Below are 16,273 nucleotides of genomic sequence, written 5' to 3'. Positions count from 1 at the left end.
GAAGCCAGAACACAGGGTCCAGCCAACACTCAACGGGCAACGGGGACCCTTAGCGGGAGGATGGAACTTCCTCTCAACAGTGGAGGAGCAGGTCTGGAGAGCAGTGGACCCAGATTAGAGCAAGTCAGAACATTCCAGGACGGATTTCTCCCTTTCTTTCTCTTGTTATCTCCTTTTTAAAAAATATTTTGTGGCTGCCATATCTTTTTGAAAAAAAAAAAATTGTAATACTTTTATTGAGGTATAATTGACTCAAAACATTATATTAGTTTCAGGCATGTAACATAATGATTCAATATTTGTATATACTCTAAAACGATCACCACACATAGTAGGTCTAATTAACATCTGTCACCACACAGTTACAAAGACAATTTTTTTCTTGTGATGAGGACTTTTGATTTACTTTTTTATCAGCTTTCTTTTTTTAACTGAAGTATAGTTGATTTATAGTATTAGTTTCAGGCATATAGCAACACCGCGATTCAGTTAGATATGTGTGTTTTTCAGATTCTTTTTCATTATAGGTTCTTACAAGATAATGAACATAGTTCCCTGTGCTCTGCAGTAAATCCTGTTGCTTATCTACTTTATGTACAGCAGCGTGTTATCTGTTAATCCCGTCGTCGTTGTTGTTGTTCAGTCTAAGCGTCCACCTCCTTGCGACCCCAGTCCGCCAGGCTTCCCTGTCATTCACTCTCTCTCGGAACCTGCTCAAACCCAGGTGCATTGAAGCGGTGTTGCCATCCAACCGTCTCATCCTCTGTTACCCGCTTCATACTCCTAATTTATTCCCCCTCCTTCCCCTTTGGTAACCATAAGTTTGTCTTCCATGTATGAGGACCATCTCTGTGTGAGAAGATGGGAGAATTCTGGAGATGGATGGTGGTGGTAGTCGAACACCTTCGTGAATGTACTAAATGCCACCGAACTATACATTTAAACACAGTTTAAAGGGTGAATTTTATGTTACTATATTTTTAAACAATTTTAAAAATAAAAACTATAAGTGCTGCACAAATGAACTGAGTTATAATTGTTTTTCACATACTGATATATATCAGAGTTTTAAGACTCAAGTATTAAAGGACCTCACTTTTATTTTCAAAACCAGGTACAAAGGCTCGTTTTTCTTTTAAAATTGCACACGTTTATTTAAAAGATCTATGACTAGATATGTGTATTCTAACAAATAGATCTTCCAGTAATAACATCTATGTTTTAAGTTTTATGTCTTGTAATCATATGTTTAATGTAAAAAAAGTACCATTTTTAATGTAAAAAATTATAATTTTAATCTAAAAAATCTGACCGTATGACTTAAAAATTGCCTTTTTTACTTTACATTTTCCCTTCAGTCTATGCAAGCACTCTCATTTTCTTCAAATTTTAAAAAGATTTTAGATTTACACACCATTTTCTTAACATTTATTTTTAATGATAACTCTGACCAAAGTGTAATATTAATGTAAGTGCCTCTTACAAGTCAAGTCCCTCTGTAGTTAAAAAGGAGGTTTTAAAACCCTCCTTTTGTGTATTACATATTTTCTCAGGAATACATTAAATAGGAATACTGACTTTTGTTTTAGGAATACAGTAATTCAGATTTTAAATTGAGAGATTATTTTTTGCCTTATTCAGTAAAGAAAAACAAAATCTTGTTCAGAGATGACAGATGACATCTCTTCTGAGGGCCAGGGTGGGAAAGGACTCCAGATGCTTTGCTTGATTCCACCTGGAGCCAAATTGCTAAGTGGTTACAACTCCCAGGGGCCGTCAGACAGGTTTCACGGTTTCACGGGAATGACGCGTAGCTCTCCACACCCACCTCTGCAAGACCGAACAGCTTCAGGGGTTGCTGAAACTGCCTCAGAACTGTGCTATAACTTTTTCCTGAATGTGAAACGTTTCTGGCTGATGTCAGCAAGGTTTAAATGTTTCAGGTTAAATTCTGAAAATCAGTAAAAAGAAAAGCACAAATTAAGTTAGACTGGATGTCAAGGGCATTGATTTATGGCAGCAGAAACACTCCTCCATAGTCTCCTCTCGATTTTGGATGACTTTTTGTTGAGCCCAGCTCTTGCTAAAGGGAAGCCAGGGCTAAGGAAGGATCACTGGGAAGACCCTCCGAGCACTTTCCTGCATCCCTAGGGCAGGACTGTTTCTCTAACATGCCTTTGGATATGGTCATAACCACCTTCCTCGGATTGCTCCCTGCTCCAGTCCTGCCTCACTCTCTGTTTCTCATCCACAGGGAATGCGATTTGCCATTAATGTGAACCTTCTAGAACAGAGGTGTGCTGTATAGAAAGCTCGAACAATTGCCCCTTACCACTTTTAAGAAGCCTTTTTAAAACAACAAAATAATACCCTTAAAAAAAAAAAAAAAGGCAATACTAACAAGACATTTTAAATGAGGTTGGAAAATGCTCATAACATAATGCTAACTTAAGAAATTGGAAATGAATCTGTATGGGGAATCTGACATCAGTTTGGTTAAAAAAAAAAAAAATTATTGGGAAAAAAACCTAGAAGAAAATCTACAAAAATTGTTTAGCTTGATTGCTTTGGTCTGGATTGTACATTTTAGGTGAAATTTTCTTACCTGTTCTATGTTCCCTTCTACTTTTTGTGAGCCTCCTACAGCAAACACACACACTGTTATAACCAAAGGGTGGGGGAACCCCAGCTTTAGATTCATCCTTCTAAGCAAGCCCCTTGCTTGATTTGCTAGCAAACTGTCCGCTAGCATCGAGGTCTGCCCTCACAGGCTGAGAGCGGGGCAAGAAGTGTAAATTCTCATGGCCTCTTTCCACTGTGTATAATCAGGAGTTCGAAGTGTTTCTTCCTAATGGTCTATAATCTTTCCAAGTCTGTGACAAAATTAAACTGTCATAACCTTAGAGTCAGAAAAAGCTGAGGATGGGTTTTTTTCCCCCTCCCCTAGCTCCTGCTCTATTTAGATTCCCACTTTCTGTGTTTTTGTAATACTACCAGTTGACTTCTGTTTCATATTCTGCCTCCTGCTTTAGCTGCTTTAGTTGTCAACATAATTGAAGACAGGAGTTTTTAAAATTTTATTTTGTAATATTATTTTTTTAGTTTTAAAATTATATTGAAGAATGCTGATTTATAATGTTATGTTCATTTCTTCTATGCAGCACATGACTCGGCTATACATGTATATTCTTTTTCATATTCTTTTCCAGTGTGATTTGTCACAGGGCGTTGAATGTAGCTCCCTGTGTGTTTTACTATTATTATTTTAAGGAACTTATTCTTTAAACTTCCTTGTGTGGACACTTCTCTCTGAAGCAGGGAAACAAGGTGAATGCAATAAATTCTTCATGACGATAAAGTGATAATGGTTGGAGGAACTTGCCTGTGAATGTCTACAGTTTGGAATAATGGTCACTTCAGACAGTAGGTGACATTTGGTTTGCCCTAGACTCTACCCCAGGTTAGGTATCAGATCATTTATGGCTGCATTTCCATTCTGACTTCATGTTGTTTGTGTATGAATCTCTAGTTTCACTTTTCCTAAAAGATGGAGGCCATATTAAAAGCCAACAACAGTTCACCCAAACCAAATCGAAAATATGCCCTGTGACTTGAAGGAGTCAAGAAAGACAATCAATCAGCTCATCTATAGGAATGTGGCTAAAAATGATGAGTAGTCTTTTTGATGTAGCTTCTGCAAAGCATGCTGATTACTTTCTTGTCACTGCTTTTCCAAACATCCTATGTCTAGTGTAGGAAAGTAACAGTTGATAATTTTTGGTTTCAAACTAGCACCAATCATTGCTCAGAAAGATATCCTTTCACGCCTGATTGGACAGGAATTTTGACCTTGTGGAAAGGGCATGAGACTGGAAACAGAATTCTGACATTTTACTTATTAAGTAACTCAAGGAGGCTTCTTAACCTCTCTGGGACTCCCTCTTTCCTGTCACTAACTTGTGGTTTTCGGTTTATAGGCTCTCGTGTTGAGGGAACGCAGTGGATAGGACTGAGATCCCAGCAGGCTACAGCCAGCCTGGCCCCACCACGACCCAGCCAGCTGCTGGCTGTCCTCACAGGGTTTCTTTGACAGAGAGAGCTCTGAGGCTTTCAAAGTTTTGAAAGCACCTGGGATAAACGTTCTTCAAAGCAGATTTCGTTTCTGAAATCCTCTGTGGAATATACATTTTGAATTCTTTCAGTAAAGGCTGAGTGTGGCTGTCGTTCAGTTGCTGAGTCATGGCCGACTCTTTGCGACCCCAGGGACTGCAGCAGGCCGGGCTCCTCTGTCCTCCACTGTCTCCTGGAGTTTGCTTAAATTCACGCCCACTGAATTGGTGATACTGAGTAGCTATTCATAATTTTCTTCATGGAGCTCTTAGCACATTATGTATCCGTGTGGTGCTGGTGGCTTATTATCTGTATCTCGACTCTGTAGAACTTTGTGTAAGTGTTCCAGTCCCAAGACTGCAGAACGGTAGTCCCTCACAAGTGTAAGCTTAGAAAACTCCTTTGAGAGCATATTTTGAAGGCTAGCTTATTTCGCTCCTGTATCCTATTCAGTGACTGTATGCTTGCCCAAGAAAATTAATGTGAATTATTGTTTAGCTTGCTGGGTTAGAAGTCACTTGGCCAAGGGCACAGGTGTCTTCTGTGTACCATACCTGTGCATATCGTCAGCCATGCCTCTGACTTCCAGCCTCCCGATCTTGCAACCTGGGGCTCTTAATGAAAGAAGATTAGGCAGGAAAGGACAGATGAATCTCCTGGATCTATGCTGTCCAGCTAAAGGGAGTCAAAAAAACATGCTCAAAACACGCAATTTATTAGATATCATCTGTCCCCAAACCAAGGGGCAACTCCTCAGTACAGAAACAGAAAGTGTATTTGAGATGTTTCTCTCAGCTCTACAATTTCTGAAAAGTTAATCCCCCTCCTCTGGCAAAAACGAAAAACCACTAGAAACAGAAAAATTCTTCTGTTCCCGGGCCCTTGAACCAAGGAAAATAGAGTTCTGGGCTAATTTATATATTTCACAAACATTTTCCCATTTCTGAAATGGAATTTCTGTGGGTTTATGAAACTGCTTTCTTCATTTAAAGCTTCGGACAGTTTCAACAACTTTAGGAGAGATTGATCTTATTTTTTATAATACCGAGAACACAGATTTATGATTTCTGGAGGATTATAACTTATTCATAAGAATAGAAAAATAAAAGTTCCAATTAAAGAATCCTACTTCCCTGGGAATTCCCCGGGGGTCCCATGGTTAGGACTTGATGCTTTCACTGCCAGTATCTGGGTTTGATCCCTGCTCAGGGAACTAAGATCTCTCAAGCCTCATGGTGAGGTCAAAAAAGAGAAAAAGGATACAACTTCTGTGGCAGGCAGGAAGAACAGCTATTTTAACTCACAAGTTGTAAATCTTTTCTGTGGTAAAGGATTATCATTTATCCCCAAAGAGATAGGAGACAGTTCCCGTGGGATTTTGAGCAAGTAAATGGTTTCGCTTAATCTCATTGAAATCAAGGGGCTCTGTTTCATTTAAAAAATATGTTCAGGATAGGACTGATGCCTGTTTCCTAACCGCAAGGTCATTTTTAAGGTCAGCTAGAGAGAAAGTGACTTGTCAGTGATGTGTCTCTAACAGTACGAGGGGACCTATCTACAAGTGGAAGGAAAAAATAGCCGACCTTCCTCGGGTCAGCTAGTGAGGACTGTGCCAGACGTTGGAGTCTAAACTTCAGCAACCTAGTTGTAAGGAAAAAAGCTACTTTTTAACCCCTTTCCTGTACCCCAGAAATTCTGAAGACATACCATGTAACAGCAGACCTAATATTGTATTGCAATTATTTGTTTTCCTACTGCAGATGAAATCCTACATGAGTGCCCAGTAATGAGCCTACAGTAGACGCTTTATAACTGCTTTCTAAATGTGTGTGCGTGTCAGTCTCTCAGTCGTGTCCGACTCTTTGCCACCCCATAGACTGAAACCGCCAGGCTCCTCTGTCCTTGGGATTCTCCAGGCAAGTGCAGTGGGTTCCCATTCCCTTCTCCAGGGGATCTTCCCTGGATCAAACCCGCATCTCTCGTGTCTCCTGCTTTGGTGAGCGGATTCTTTACACTGTGCCATGGACTACCCAGTGTGAATTATCAGGGAGACCCTGCCTCTGCCACCCGCCCTCCCTGCCCCAAGTTGAGCAGAGCTTTTGCCACAGTGGGAGCTGGTTCACAGATGAGTGTTGTGGTTAAGGAGGCTTCTACCGTGACCTTCTTACTACACATTATTGAAATAAAGAAATCCCTGAATTTTTAACATTGAAGTTTTACTATAATGTTTTTGAGGACAGTCTGTGTGTTTTCCACAGTCTAACATTGGTCCTTCTGCATAAGAGGTTATAACTACTTGATGAATGAAGAGGTACATAGAGGTATTTTATACATTATGGACTGATATCCTGGAAAGGTTTCTCCCCTCCCATCCATGGGTATCAGCCACTTGTACCGATGCGGACTTCCAGCCACTGATTCAGTTTCAGAAGAAGCACTGTTCTTGTCCGTGTGTGTGTGTGCTCACTCAGTTGTGTCTGACTCTTTTGCGACCCCATGGACTGTAGTCTGCCAGGCTTCACTGTCCATGGAATTTTCCAGGCAAGAATACTGGAGCAGGTTGCCATTTCCTTCTCCAGGGGAATGTTCTTGTCTATATATCTGTGTTTGTGAAATCTTTTGAACACTATCACATTTGCCTTTATTAGAAGAGGAAATTGAGAAAATGTTGGGAATTACTGAGCGTGCTAACAGTGGTAAACTTTTATCTCATGATATCTTTAACTGCTTGGACTTAGGCTGGTGACCTCTGCAGTTCGTGGTGGAGAAAAAGGATATGCTGTCCAAGATTTGTGCCTAAAAATTGAGGGGAAATTTGGAGTGCTATAAAATGGGATCTTTAGAGAACTTCCATTCTCTTTACAACATGCAAATATACATACAAAGATAGTTTGATTTTTGTTCTTTTCAGTTTATACATATACATACAAATATAGTTTCAGTTTATACACATACATACAAATACAGTTTGATTTTTGTTCTTTTCAGTTTACACATATATATACTAATATAGTTTGATTTTTGTTCTTTTCAGTTGATAAACATTGCAGAAATATATTGTATAAGATGATGAGTTAACTGTCATTGTTTAGAGAGAGGACAAGTATTTATTATAAAGATCTTTAAATGGTGTTTATTACAGAGTAATTGAACACTTTTTCTGAAGTATAAAAACAGCTTTTTATGGACGGTGTGACAAAGACCGCGGTGTGGGTCACACTCAGGCACTAACTGGGAGCGGTCCTAGATCAAGTTGCTGGAATGTTCTGCTTTACTCATCTGTAGCCAGTGGACAATCTCTGTCCAGGGTTCTCTGCTGCTCTCAGGGAGGCTGAAGCTCCCTGACTTGTGGAAGAGCTGTTTCTAAAAGGATGGGTCCAAGGTGCTGGTGCCCAGGGGCGCGCAAAACAGGAGTGGTCCCCGAGTTTTTTAAGTAAAATTTGGAAACGGTCTCAGGGTGGCAGTCTTTGCAATTTCTCGTTTAAAATGACTGATCATCATCAGACAGAATGAAAGAAACTGCAATTTATAGTTTCACGGTGCCCTGTGGAAACCGTAGTGTTTTCTTCTTTATCTTCACGCCAAAGAAATTAGTTATTTACGGTGAAGACTTCCCCGGAAAGCAGTGATTCTGGCTAAGGACTCGTTTCACGCGTCGGAAAACGGACTTCTTCAGTATTCTGAATTACCAGACTAAAAGAAAATTTTTAAAAAGCCTCCAAACAAAACCTCATCATCTACGCGTTCTCTCAATAGTTTCTAGAGGAGGCTTGGCCGGCACCGTTTCCAGGGATAATCAAAAGTAAATGTTTAATAAGTAACTGTGCAATCGAATGACTTCTATTTTTCAGCTTATTTCCGCCCCGGGGGCCGTAAAATCCTCAAAAAAGGGGGGGCCGTCTCCCTCCCCTCCACTCCAGCTCGGGGCGGCGCGCACGCCCTGCCCTCGGCCCACCGCGCGCCCCAGGCGCTCGGGTCCCGGGCCCCTGCCCCGTCGAGTTACTCAGGCCCCGCGCGCAGGGCGGAGCCGCGGGCCGGCGGCGCAGGTGGGGAGGGGCGGCCGGGGCGCGTCGGTGACACCCGCGGGGGAGCGGGGAGGAGCAGCGGCCGCACCCCGCCCTGGGAAGAAACCGGCCAGGTGTGGCTTCGGCGCCCGGCGCCAGCGGGGAGGAGACTCGCGCCCCCGCCAACCAACACCACCACCCGCCCGCGGCCCGGCTCCTCTGCGCCCTCGCCGCGCTGCGAGCCGCAGCTCCCGCTCCCGGCCCGTCCCCGGCGCCCTACCCCCGCCCGCTTGCCGCGCTCGCAGCGGCCGGGCCGGCCGCAGTAGAGAGGCGCGACCTCGCGATCCTTCTGCGTCCCCAGCTCAGCCCCGGCGTGGGGCCTCTCCCGGGAGCCCCTCGCCCTCTCCGAGCCGGCCGGCCCTCGCGTCCGCCCCGGAGCTGAGCGGCGCTCCGAGTACCCGCCAACATGAGCTGCAACGGAGGCTCGCACCCGCGCATCAACACGCTGGGCCGCATGACCCGCGCCGAGTCCGGCCCCGACCTGCGCTACGAGATGACCTGCGGCGGGGTCGGCGGCGGCGGCGGCGGCGGCGGCGGCGGCGGGGGCACCAGCAGGATGTACTACTCGCGGCGCTGCACGGTCACCGACCAGAACTCGGACGGCTACGGGTGGGTACCGGGCCGGGGCCGCCACCCTCCCCTGGTACCCTGGGACCGGGAGGGATCCCTGACCGACGGGGAAACTCAGGTCCCGAAATGGGACAGTCGGTCAGTCCGAGGTCCTGCGCGCATTCCCCGCTCGCGCTGGGGCCTGATCCGCGTGTCCCGCGCGCGCCGCGCTGACCGTGGGGGGCGCGTGCGCCAGGGGGAGGGAGCCGCTCCTACGCGCCCGCGGCCGGCCGGTGAGGGTGCCGGCGGGGCGCGGGGGTCCCGGCTGCCTCCGGAACTATCCCTTGCGCGGCGTCGCGTTAGTCTAGGGCCACAGATGGGAGGTCAGGCGGACGGGGCTGCGACCACCAAAGCCAACTTCTCTAACTGTAACCAAAAGTAAAGCAGTACAGAAGCGGGGGCTCCGGCCTGCGGGCTGGCCGGGGTGGACTCGGCGGGCGCTACTGCTCATCGCCAACTCGTGGTCACCCCGAGACCCCGTCCGCAAGGGGCGCCTGGGCAGCTCGGCCACCGGGGGAGGCTTTTGTGTAGAGGCTGCGCGTCCCGGCCTCTGGGGGTCCCGGGTCGAGAAGGCTCCGCTTTGTCGGCTTCTCCTGCTACCTAGACCGAGTTGCCTGGAGGGGGCGGCGGCCTGTTCCCGCGCCCCCCGGCCCCCCAGCCCGGATAGGCCACGCCGCAGCTCCGGCTGGGGAGCACACCTGTGGCCCCGCGCCTGCGCCCTTTGTCTCCTGGTTTTTCAAATGCACCCGAGAAACGACCTCGGTGTCGGGGTGGCGGAGGGCGGGCGCAGACTCCTGCGCTCCGAGCCGGGGCTCGCGGAGGAGCGGCGCCGCGTCCCACCCCCGCCGGCCCGCCACGCCGGGGGCGCCCTGGTCCAGGTGCCCCGGGGAGAGCGGTGGGAAGAGGGCCAGGTCTGCCTCCGAGTCAGCGGGGAAATCCAGCGAGGGGGGTCACTCGGGTGGGGGCGGAGAAAATAACGAACCTACATTTACCCGGTCCCTGGAGCCGGGGTCACCCACCTGAATCGTGAGAATTTCTCGGCCCTCACCCCGCTTTCCGCCCCCTGCAAGTCCTTGCCTTGTAGGGCTTTGGGGAAAAGAGGCCTGGGTTCCAGAAACTGCCCACCTTGCCTTGTGGCCTTAGGCTGGGGAGGAGCAAATTGAATCCTCTCCCGGGGGTTTTGTTTTGCCAGCGGTTTTGGAGGCGGGACGGACTCGAGTTGCAACGTGCTTTCTGCTTCGATTTATTCATTTCTTTATCTTCCTGGAGCACCTTGAAATTTTATTTTCCCTTTCTGAGTGAACAAAGAACCGTCTCAATCTTGGCGCTCTTTCTTTTCTTACTAATTTTCTTTAAAAAATTGGATGGCTCTCTTTAATGAACAAAATCCGCCTGGGGGTTTCCAGAACAATGTGCCAAGCCACTAGGGAGGCTGGGAAGAAACTTTTGCTCATTTTCACTTTGGTGTTTAAGTTAGTTTGAAAACTTGGCCAACCATTTAAATCCGAAACTTTACTTCCCCCTCCAAGTCTTCCAGTATTTGGAAAGCACATGCTTTTAAATCCACCAATACATTTAAAGCCATTTAAACCCAAGTCAGAATTAGCAAGGCCACTTCTTTCCCGTATTTTATGAACCAAATTGTTTTTCTTTTTTTAAATGCTCCTGTTATCCTGTTTTAAATTGACAATACACATTATTATTAATGGACTATTTCATCCCCTTGGCTTCTCCTAGAAGTAAATTTGTAATTAATATCTTGCTTAATGAACCGCATAAAAAGACAACGTGGTTTTTAAGAATTCTTAAATTCTTAAACCTTAAATTTGGGCGCGGTTCAATGTTTTCGCATAGTAGAGCATCATTTTTTTGTGTTTGGTTTTTCCAACTTGAAGGGTGTTTGTAAATCTGTCAAGTTTTACATCTCTGTGGGAAGGGAAAACTGACTCAAGTGAAAAATGACCTAACTTCGAGGGAGGTTGTTTTTCTGCTCTTTGCTGTGGAGCTGCCAGGCTGAGGGGCAGCGGGGGGCTGGTGCGGGGCCTCAGCTGGCATGTGGCCGGGGGTCTCTGTGGATCCAGGGACTGGAGTTTCTCCTGGCCTGCCCCCGCCTGGCAGGTGCTGTCGCCCTTAGAGGCCAAGCATTATCAGCACACACACAAAAGCCAGCAGAAGCCGAGGTCTGCATTTTACTGAAACAGCGACTGAGGGTCCCTGCACACGGCACACCTGTTTTCCAGGTTTTGGGTTTTTTTTTTTTTTTTTTTTTTGTGGTCTTGTGCCGAGGGAGTTTGTTAGTCCCTGGCAGGGACTTTGCAGAAGCAAGATGCCATCTCTCACCCGCCTGCCCTCTGCCAAATGAATGTTGAGGAAGGATTTTAAAAGCACTTTTCTGGCCAGAAGTTTTTCTAAATTGAGGTGCTTTGTTTTTAAAGGAAAAACAAAAGGAAAACAAAAAGAAGCCCCTCTAAAAAACCAGCATGAGAGCGACTGGTTGAATCTAAACTCCTTTGTTTCTAAAACTCCCACTTTATTGGCTGAATTGGATTGGTGATTTTTTTTGCGTGATCCGTGTTTGCATGTAGCCCTTCCCTAAATACACTGATTTGATTGTGAACAGAGCCCAGATCTTATTTTTCCTTTGGAAGTGGCTTTACAGTCTCTTGCCTTGGTCGGTCCTTTTCTTCGAACAGTTGTCACTGTTTAGGACCTAACCGTTCTCACTCTGACAATCCCTCCTTCCCTCGTCCTTTTCGGCTTTGTTTCACACTGCATGGAGTCTGCAGTGACTTTATTTACCTTCTGCTGCTCTAGCTTAATATTTTCAAGTTTAGTACATACTACATGCTTAATAATGAAAGAGGTTTATTTTTGAAAATTTAAACTTTGGATTTTTCCTATGTAGGATGTTACTGTTCTCAATGAAGGAGAATCACTCTAGTCTTTCCTGTAGAAATCACAAATCTGTAGTGAAATTTGGTGGCCAAGTGGCCAAGTCCTCCAGTTAGATCTTCCGCTGATAAAAGTGTGGAATTTGTAGGATTACCAGCCAAATACAGTCACTGAGGGCTTCCCTGGTGGCTCAGCTGGTAAACTGAATGCCTGCAGTGCAGGAGACCTGGGTTCAATCCCTGGGTCGGGAAGATCCCCTGGAGAAGGGAAAGGCTACCCACTCCAGTATTCTGGCCTGGAGAGTTCCATGGACTGTATAATCCATGGGGTCACAAAGAGCTGGACACAAGAGCGGCTTTCACTTCACTGTCACTAAGCCACAGAAATATGTCATATAATGGTAACGCTTTTCTCCAGAACTCACAGTTTCCAAACCAGAATGTGTGTGGTCCCTGTGCTGTGCTGTGCTTAGTGGCTCAGTTCTGTCTGACTCTTTGTGACCCCATGGACTGTAGCCTGCCAGGCTCCTCTGTCCATGGGATTCTCCAGGGATTGCAGGCGGCTTCTTTACCATCTGAGCTACCAGGGAAGCCTCACTATTTGGTACCTATTTTAAACTACCTTTTAAGAGAAGCCTGTTTCTTAGCATGAAATTAAACAGGCATATTTGCATTTAATTTTAGAGTGGGAAGGGGATGCTGGTGAGGACATAAACCTCACTTTCCCACTTGAGAGACAAAGAGATTAAGACTTGCCCCGAATCCCAGAGTCCACGCATGGCTCGTCCGTCTGCCCTCTGCCCTCTTGTACCTTCAGACCATGTGCTGAAGTGTATGAGACTGGACAGTCCTGTCCTTCCAGGAAGAAAGTACATTGAGTGCGTGTATTCGTTCACTCAGCCAATGCTTCCTGAGCATCTGCTGTGTATTAGATGTTGGGGAGATTCAAAGGTGGGAATACAAAGACTTATGGAAGGGAGCGGATGCTCTTTAAGGGAAGATAAGGACATAAGTGCTCTGTTACATAGGAGGGGCGCCCATGACTCAGGCTTCATAAGGGACATGATAACGTCTATAGTGGCGGCACTTGGAAGACTTTGTTATTAAGGCAGTGGTTGAATTGGACTTTGGGGAATTTCAGCTGGTAGAGACAGGTGGGCAGAGAGTGCTCCAGTGGGAGGGAAGAACAGGAGAAGAATATGAGAGCTGGAAAACCGGGAGCAAGTTCAAGGGTAAGAGAGTGGTGGTCTCCTTATGGAGCATTTGCTGAAGTGGGACACAGTAAAGAAGTAGGGAGGCAGGGTGGGCTGGGGCAGAGCCTGGGAGACCCAGACTCCGTGGTGGGAGATTTGGGTAGGCACAGGGGGCCCACTGCAGGTTTCATCCAAGCCAGTCAGGGTCTCTGTTGAAGGAGCAGGGAGATGAGACCGTCACAGAGAGCTCTGAGACTGTTTTCAGGGCTTGTACAGGTGAAGGCGGGAGGTGATGAAGGCGGGAGGTGATGAAAGTCTGGTCAAATTTGGTGGCAGTGGGACAGGAGGTAGATGTGATGGAGTGGCAGCTTCAGCTCAGAATTGGATCAGAGAGGCAGCAGGGAATCTGAGAAAACAGGCTCAGGGGTGGGTGACTCAGAATGGTCATTCTAAATGTTTAAATGGGAAATGATGGCAAAGTAAGATTTAGTGTCGCTTAATATAAGGCAGGTGATACCACTTACATAGTGATTAAGTTTAAGTAATACATTTGATACAAATATCAGATCTGCGGTTAATAATAGTTACATCACCACAGGGCAGACACCCACGATGGGCCAGGTATATTGTTGTCTCAAGCCTCAGGACAGACTTCCCATTTCACAGATGGAAAACTGAGGTTAACGTAGTTCCGTGACTTGGCCTAGGTCACACAGCTAGTTAGCAGTTAAGCTGCCTTTGCGTCCAGTATACCATCATGGCTCAAGAAAAGATCAAACCTGAACATTTCTTCTCCTTGTAAACTCTTTATCCAAAGCGTTTTTACTTCTTTTTAAATTGTTGCATTCCTGCGATGTATTTTGTAACCATCGTGTTCTTTCATTCACACTCCTGTAGAGTTTCCATCTGCTGAGGAATGCAATTAAGCCCACTAATTGCTGGGCAGATCTACAGAACAGCTTCCAACAAGTAGTTAATTTTTTCTCTAAATATGGGCATAATTTCATTGTTGTTTAGGTGGCTGAAATGTCTTGGGAAAGACAAAAAGTGCTGATGCCTCCACGCTGACTTCTTGGGGTGGATCCCAGGAGGGCTTGGGTGTGTCTTGGGGAGTCTAACTCTCAGCCAACCAGTCTTTCCGGACTTCTCAGAGGTTCTGGAAGGAGTGGCTGAGTCCGAGGCCTTGGTGCCTGGGGCCCTGCTCCCCACCCTTTGCTTTTCTCTGTCTCCCTCTTGCAATCCTGGGAAAATGGGCAGGTGTGGTTCTGATGTGGAAACCACCGCCCTACAGACCCCAAGACTCCGAGAGACAGCATCTCGTAAAATGCAAGCATGGCCCCATCATCACGGGCACCTTAGCACCAACCCCCTGGGCTGGGGAGGATCCAGGACCTTCAGAGACCCTAGGAATTCGAAATCTAGATTTCATGAAGACGATGACCCAGGAGTGGGAGGCTGTAGCCGATAGGTCTTAAGTTTTTGCTTGGAATTCAGTCTTGACATGTAGACATTTTTCCCTTGCTTCATCTGGCACCTGAAAAAAAAAATTAAAATTTGAGTTGGCTTTTTGGGTAGTGGCTCAGATGGTAAAAAAAAAAAAATATATGCCTGCAATGGAGGAGACCCGGGTTGGATCCCTGGATGGGGAAGATCCCCAGGAGAAGTGCGTGGCAACCCACTCCAGTGCTCTTGCCACGAGAGCCCATGGACAGAAGAGCCTGGCAGACTACAGCCCGTGGGGTGGTAAAGAGTCAGACATAGCTGAGAGACTAACAACTTCAATTTTTTCACTTCTTGGTGGCTAACTAGATAACTTCTACATGACTTTTTTTTTTTTTTTCCTATAGACATCAGAAGGAATGTAAGTTTTCACATAGGGACAGAATTCAAAATAGAAATCTGTATTTTGGCTTTGAATTTTTAAGAGTCAAATATTCATCCCCACTTAATACAGGAAAAGAAAGCATGTTTTTCTGATCCTTTTAAAAAATGTCTTTCATGCAGTTAAAATGTATCACTCTCTTTGAAGTGTCTCACATTTTATTTTAGATCTTACAGATAATTTTAGGAATTAAAAATTACTTGACAAAGTCTGAAATGCCTCGCACTTAGTACTCAGTCATCATTTCTCCTTTTTTTTTTGCTTCTCATTCTACCCTCAATTTGCTGCAAGATATCCTTAAAATTAGGCAAAGTTCAAGATTATAAATTGGGGCAAAAACCACAAAGTGAAAAATCAAAGGGAAATCTGAGAATCATTTCACGACAGCAGCCACTGCTCCTCTGTAAGAGCGACCCGGCAGGAGGATTTAGTTCCTGTGGGGCTTTCACCCTCGGGGGCTCCTCCTCGAAACATCAGGCCAGCCCTGGGAGGTGGCTGTGTTCCTGCAGAAACCCCAGGCCCCTCCAGTCTAACTAACTTACTCCAAGTCACAGGCTGTCTTGCCGGAAGTGGCCGAGCAGGGGGTGGCCCCCAAACTCTTTTCTGAAGTTAATGATCTGTAATCGGGTTGCCCTCCCCACCCCACCCCCACCTTTCACCAACAAACCGTGTGAAAATGGTAAGCATGGAGAGGAAGTGGACCTTGATTAGAGTACTGGTTCCGGAGATTCTGGGTGAGGACAAAACGAAGGATCAGAGGAAGGCTTCTTTCTAACATTGATAGAAAAACAACAACAGCAACAGCATTTTTTTGCCCACTCTTCGGGTGAGGTAAATGCGCTACCTGATGGATCTTTGGAAATACCAGCCTTTGATTCGCCTTTTTCTTCCCCTTTCCTAAACCAAACAAACACGCATTAGAGAGCTTCTGTGTGCACAGCCCTGTGTTGTCAGGTGTGTGTAGGAGTTGAAAGCATCTGAGATGTGGGACTTTGCTCTCCAGGAGCAGGCCAGACAGGTGTGTAAATAACTGCAGAATGGGGGCAGAGGTGTGCCGGGAAGCTCTGTGCATGGAGGCTGCAGCCCTGGGTGTGTAACTTCTGATACATGATGTTTCCACTGACATGTATTTAGTGAGTCTTAAAGGTAGGGTATTTTCCTTAGATGAAGTAAGCGATTTTTTAAAAAACAAACTCCATGGATGTTTTACTTAAGCTCTTTTAAAGAAACTCAAACAATGTATGGAACGTGTTTTGAACCTTGTAAGGAGCTAAGCAGATAGACTTTAAGTCCATGTTAATGAAAGTAAGTTTCAAGAGTATTACGTAATCATCATAATTTCCATCAAATATTTATTGAGTTTTTCCAAGGTCATTATTCCGTGAATCTGAATACACATAAGACATCATTTCTGGCACACGTCCAGGGTCCTGTGTTGGTGGAATGAATAAAAAGAGAGAGAGAGGCAGAGAAGAGACCGAGCGAAGGAAGGAGGAAGAAACGAAAGAACGAACCGAGTGGGAG

At 45.9% G+C, this 16,273-nt stretch overlaps 1 protein-coding gene across 2 annotated transcripts in view; it reads left to right on the top strand.

Moving 5' to 3' along the window:
- The first annotated feature begins 8,416 nt into the window (after nt 1–8,416).
- The window catches only part of DSP (desmoplakin), a 43,954-nt gene continuing 36,097 nt past the window's right edge, over nt 8,417–16,273 (top strand). The window contains exon 1 of one of the 2 annotated variants that reach the window (XM_019986067.2): nt 8,417–8,783. In XM_019986067.2, the coding sequence (XP_019841626.2) occupies nt 8,581–8,783 (203 nt within the window). In that variant the 5' untranslated portion in view covers nt 8,417–8,580. The remainder of the gene's footprint in view (nt 8,784–16,273) is intronic. The other variant, XM_019986068.2, reaches the window with a different exon arrangement.

Source organism: Bos indicus, chromosome 23 (genome assembly GCF_029378745.1).
Source record: "Bos indicus isolate NIAB-ARS_2022 breed Sahiwal x Tharparkar chromosome 23, NIAB-ARS_B.indTharparkar_mat_pri_1.0, whole genome shotgun sequence".
Taxonomy (NCBI): domain Eukaryota; kingdom Metazoa; phylum Chordata; class Mammalia; order Artiodactyla; family Bovidae; genus Bos; species Bos indicus.
The sequence above is the reverse complement of the archived record's forward strand: the minus strand, read 5'-3'. Positions and strand labels throughout refer to the sequence as shown.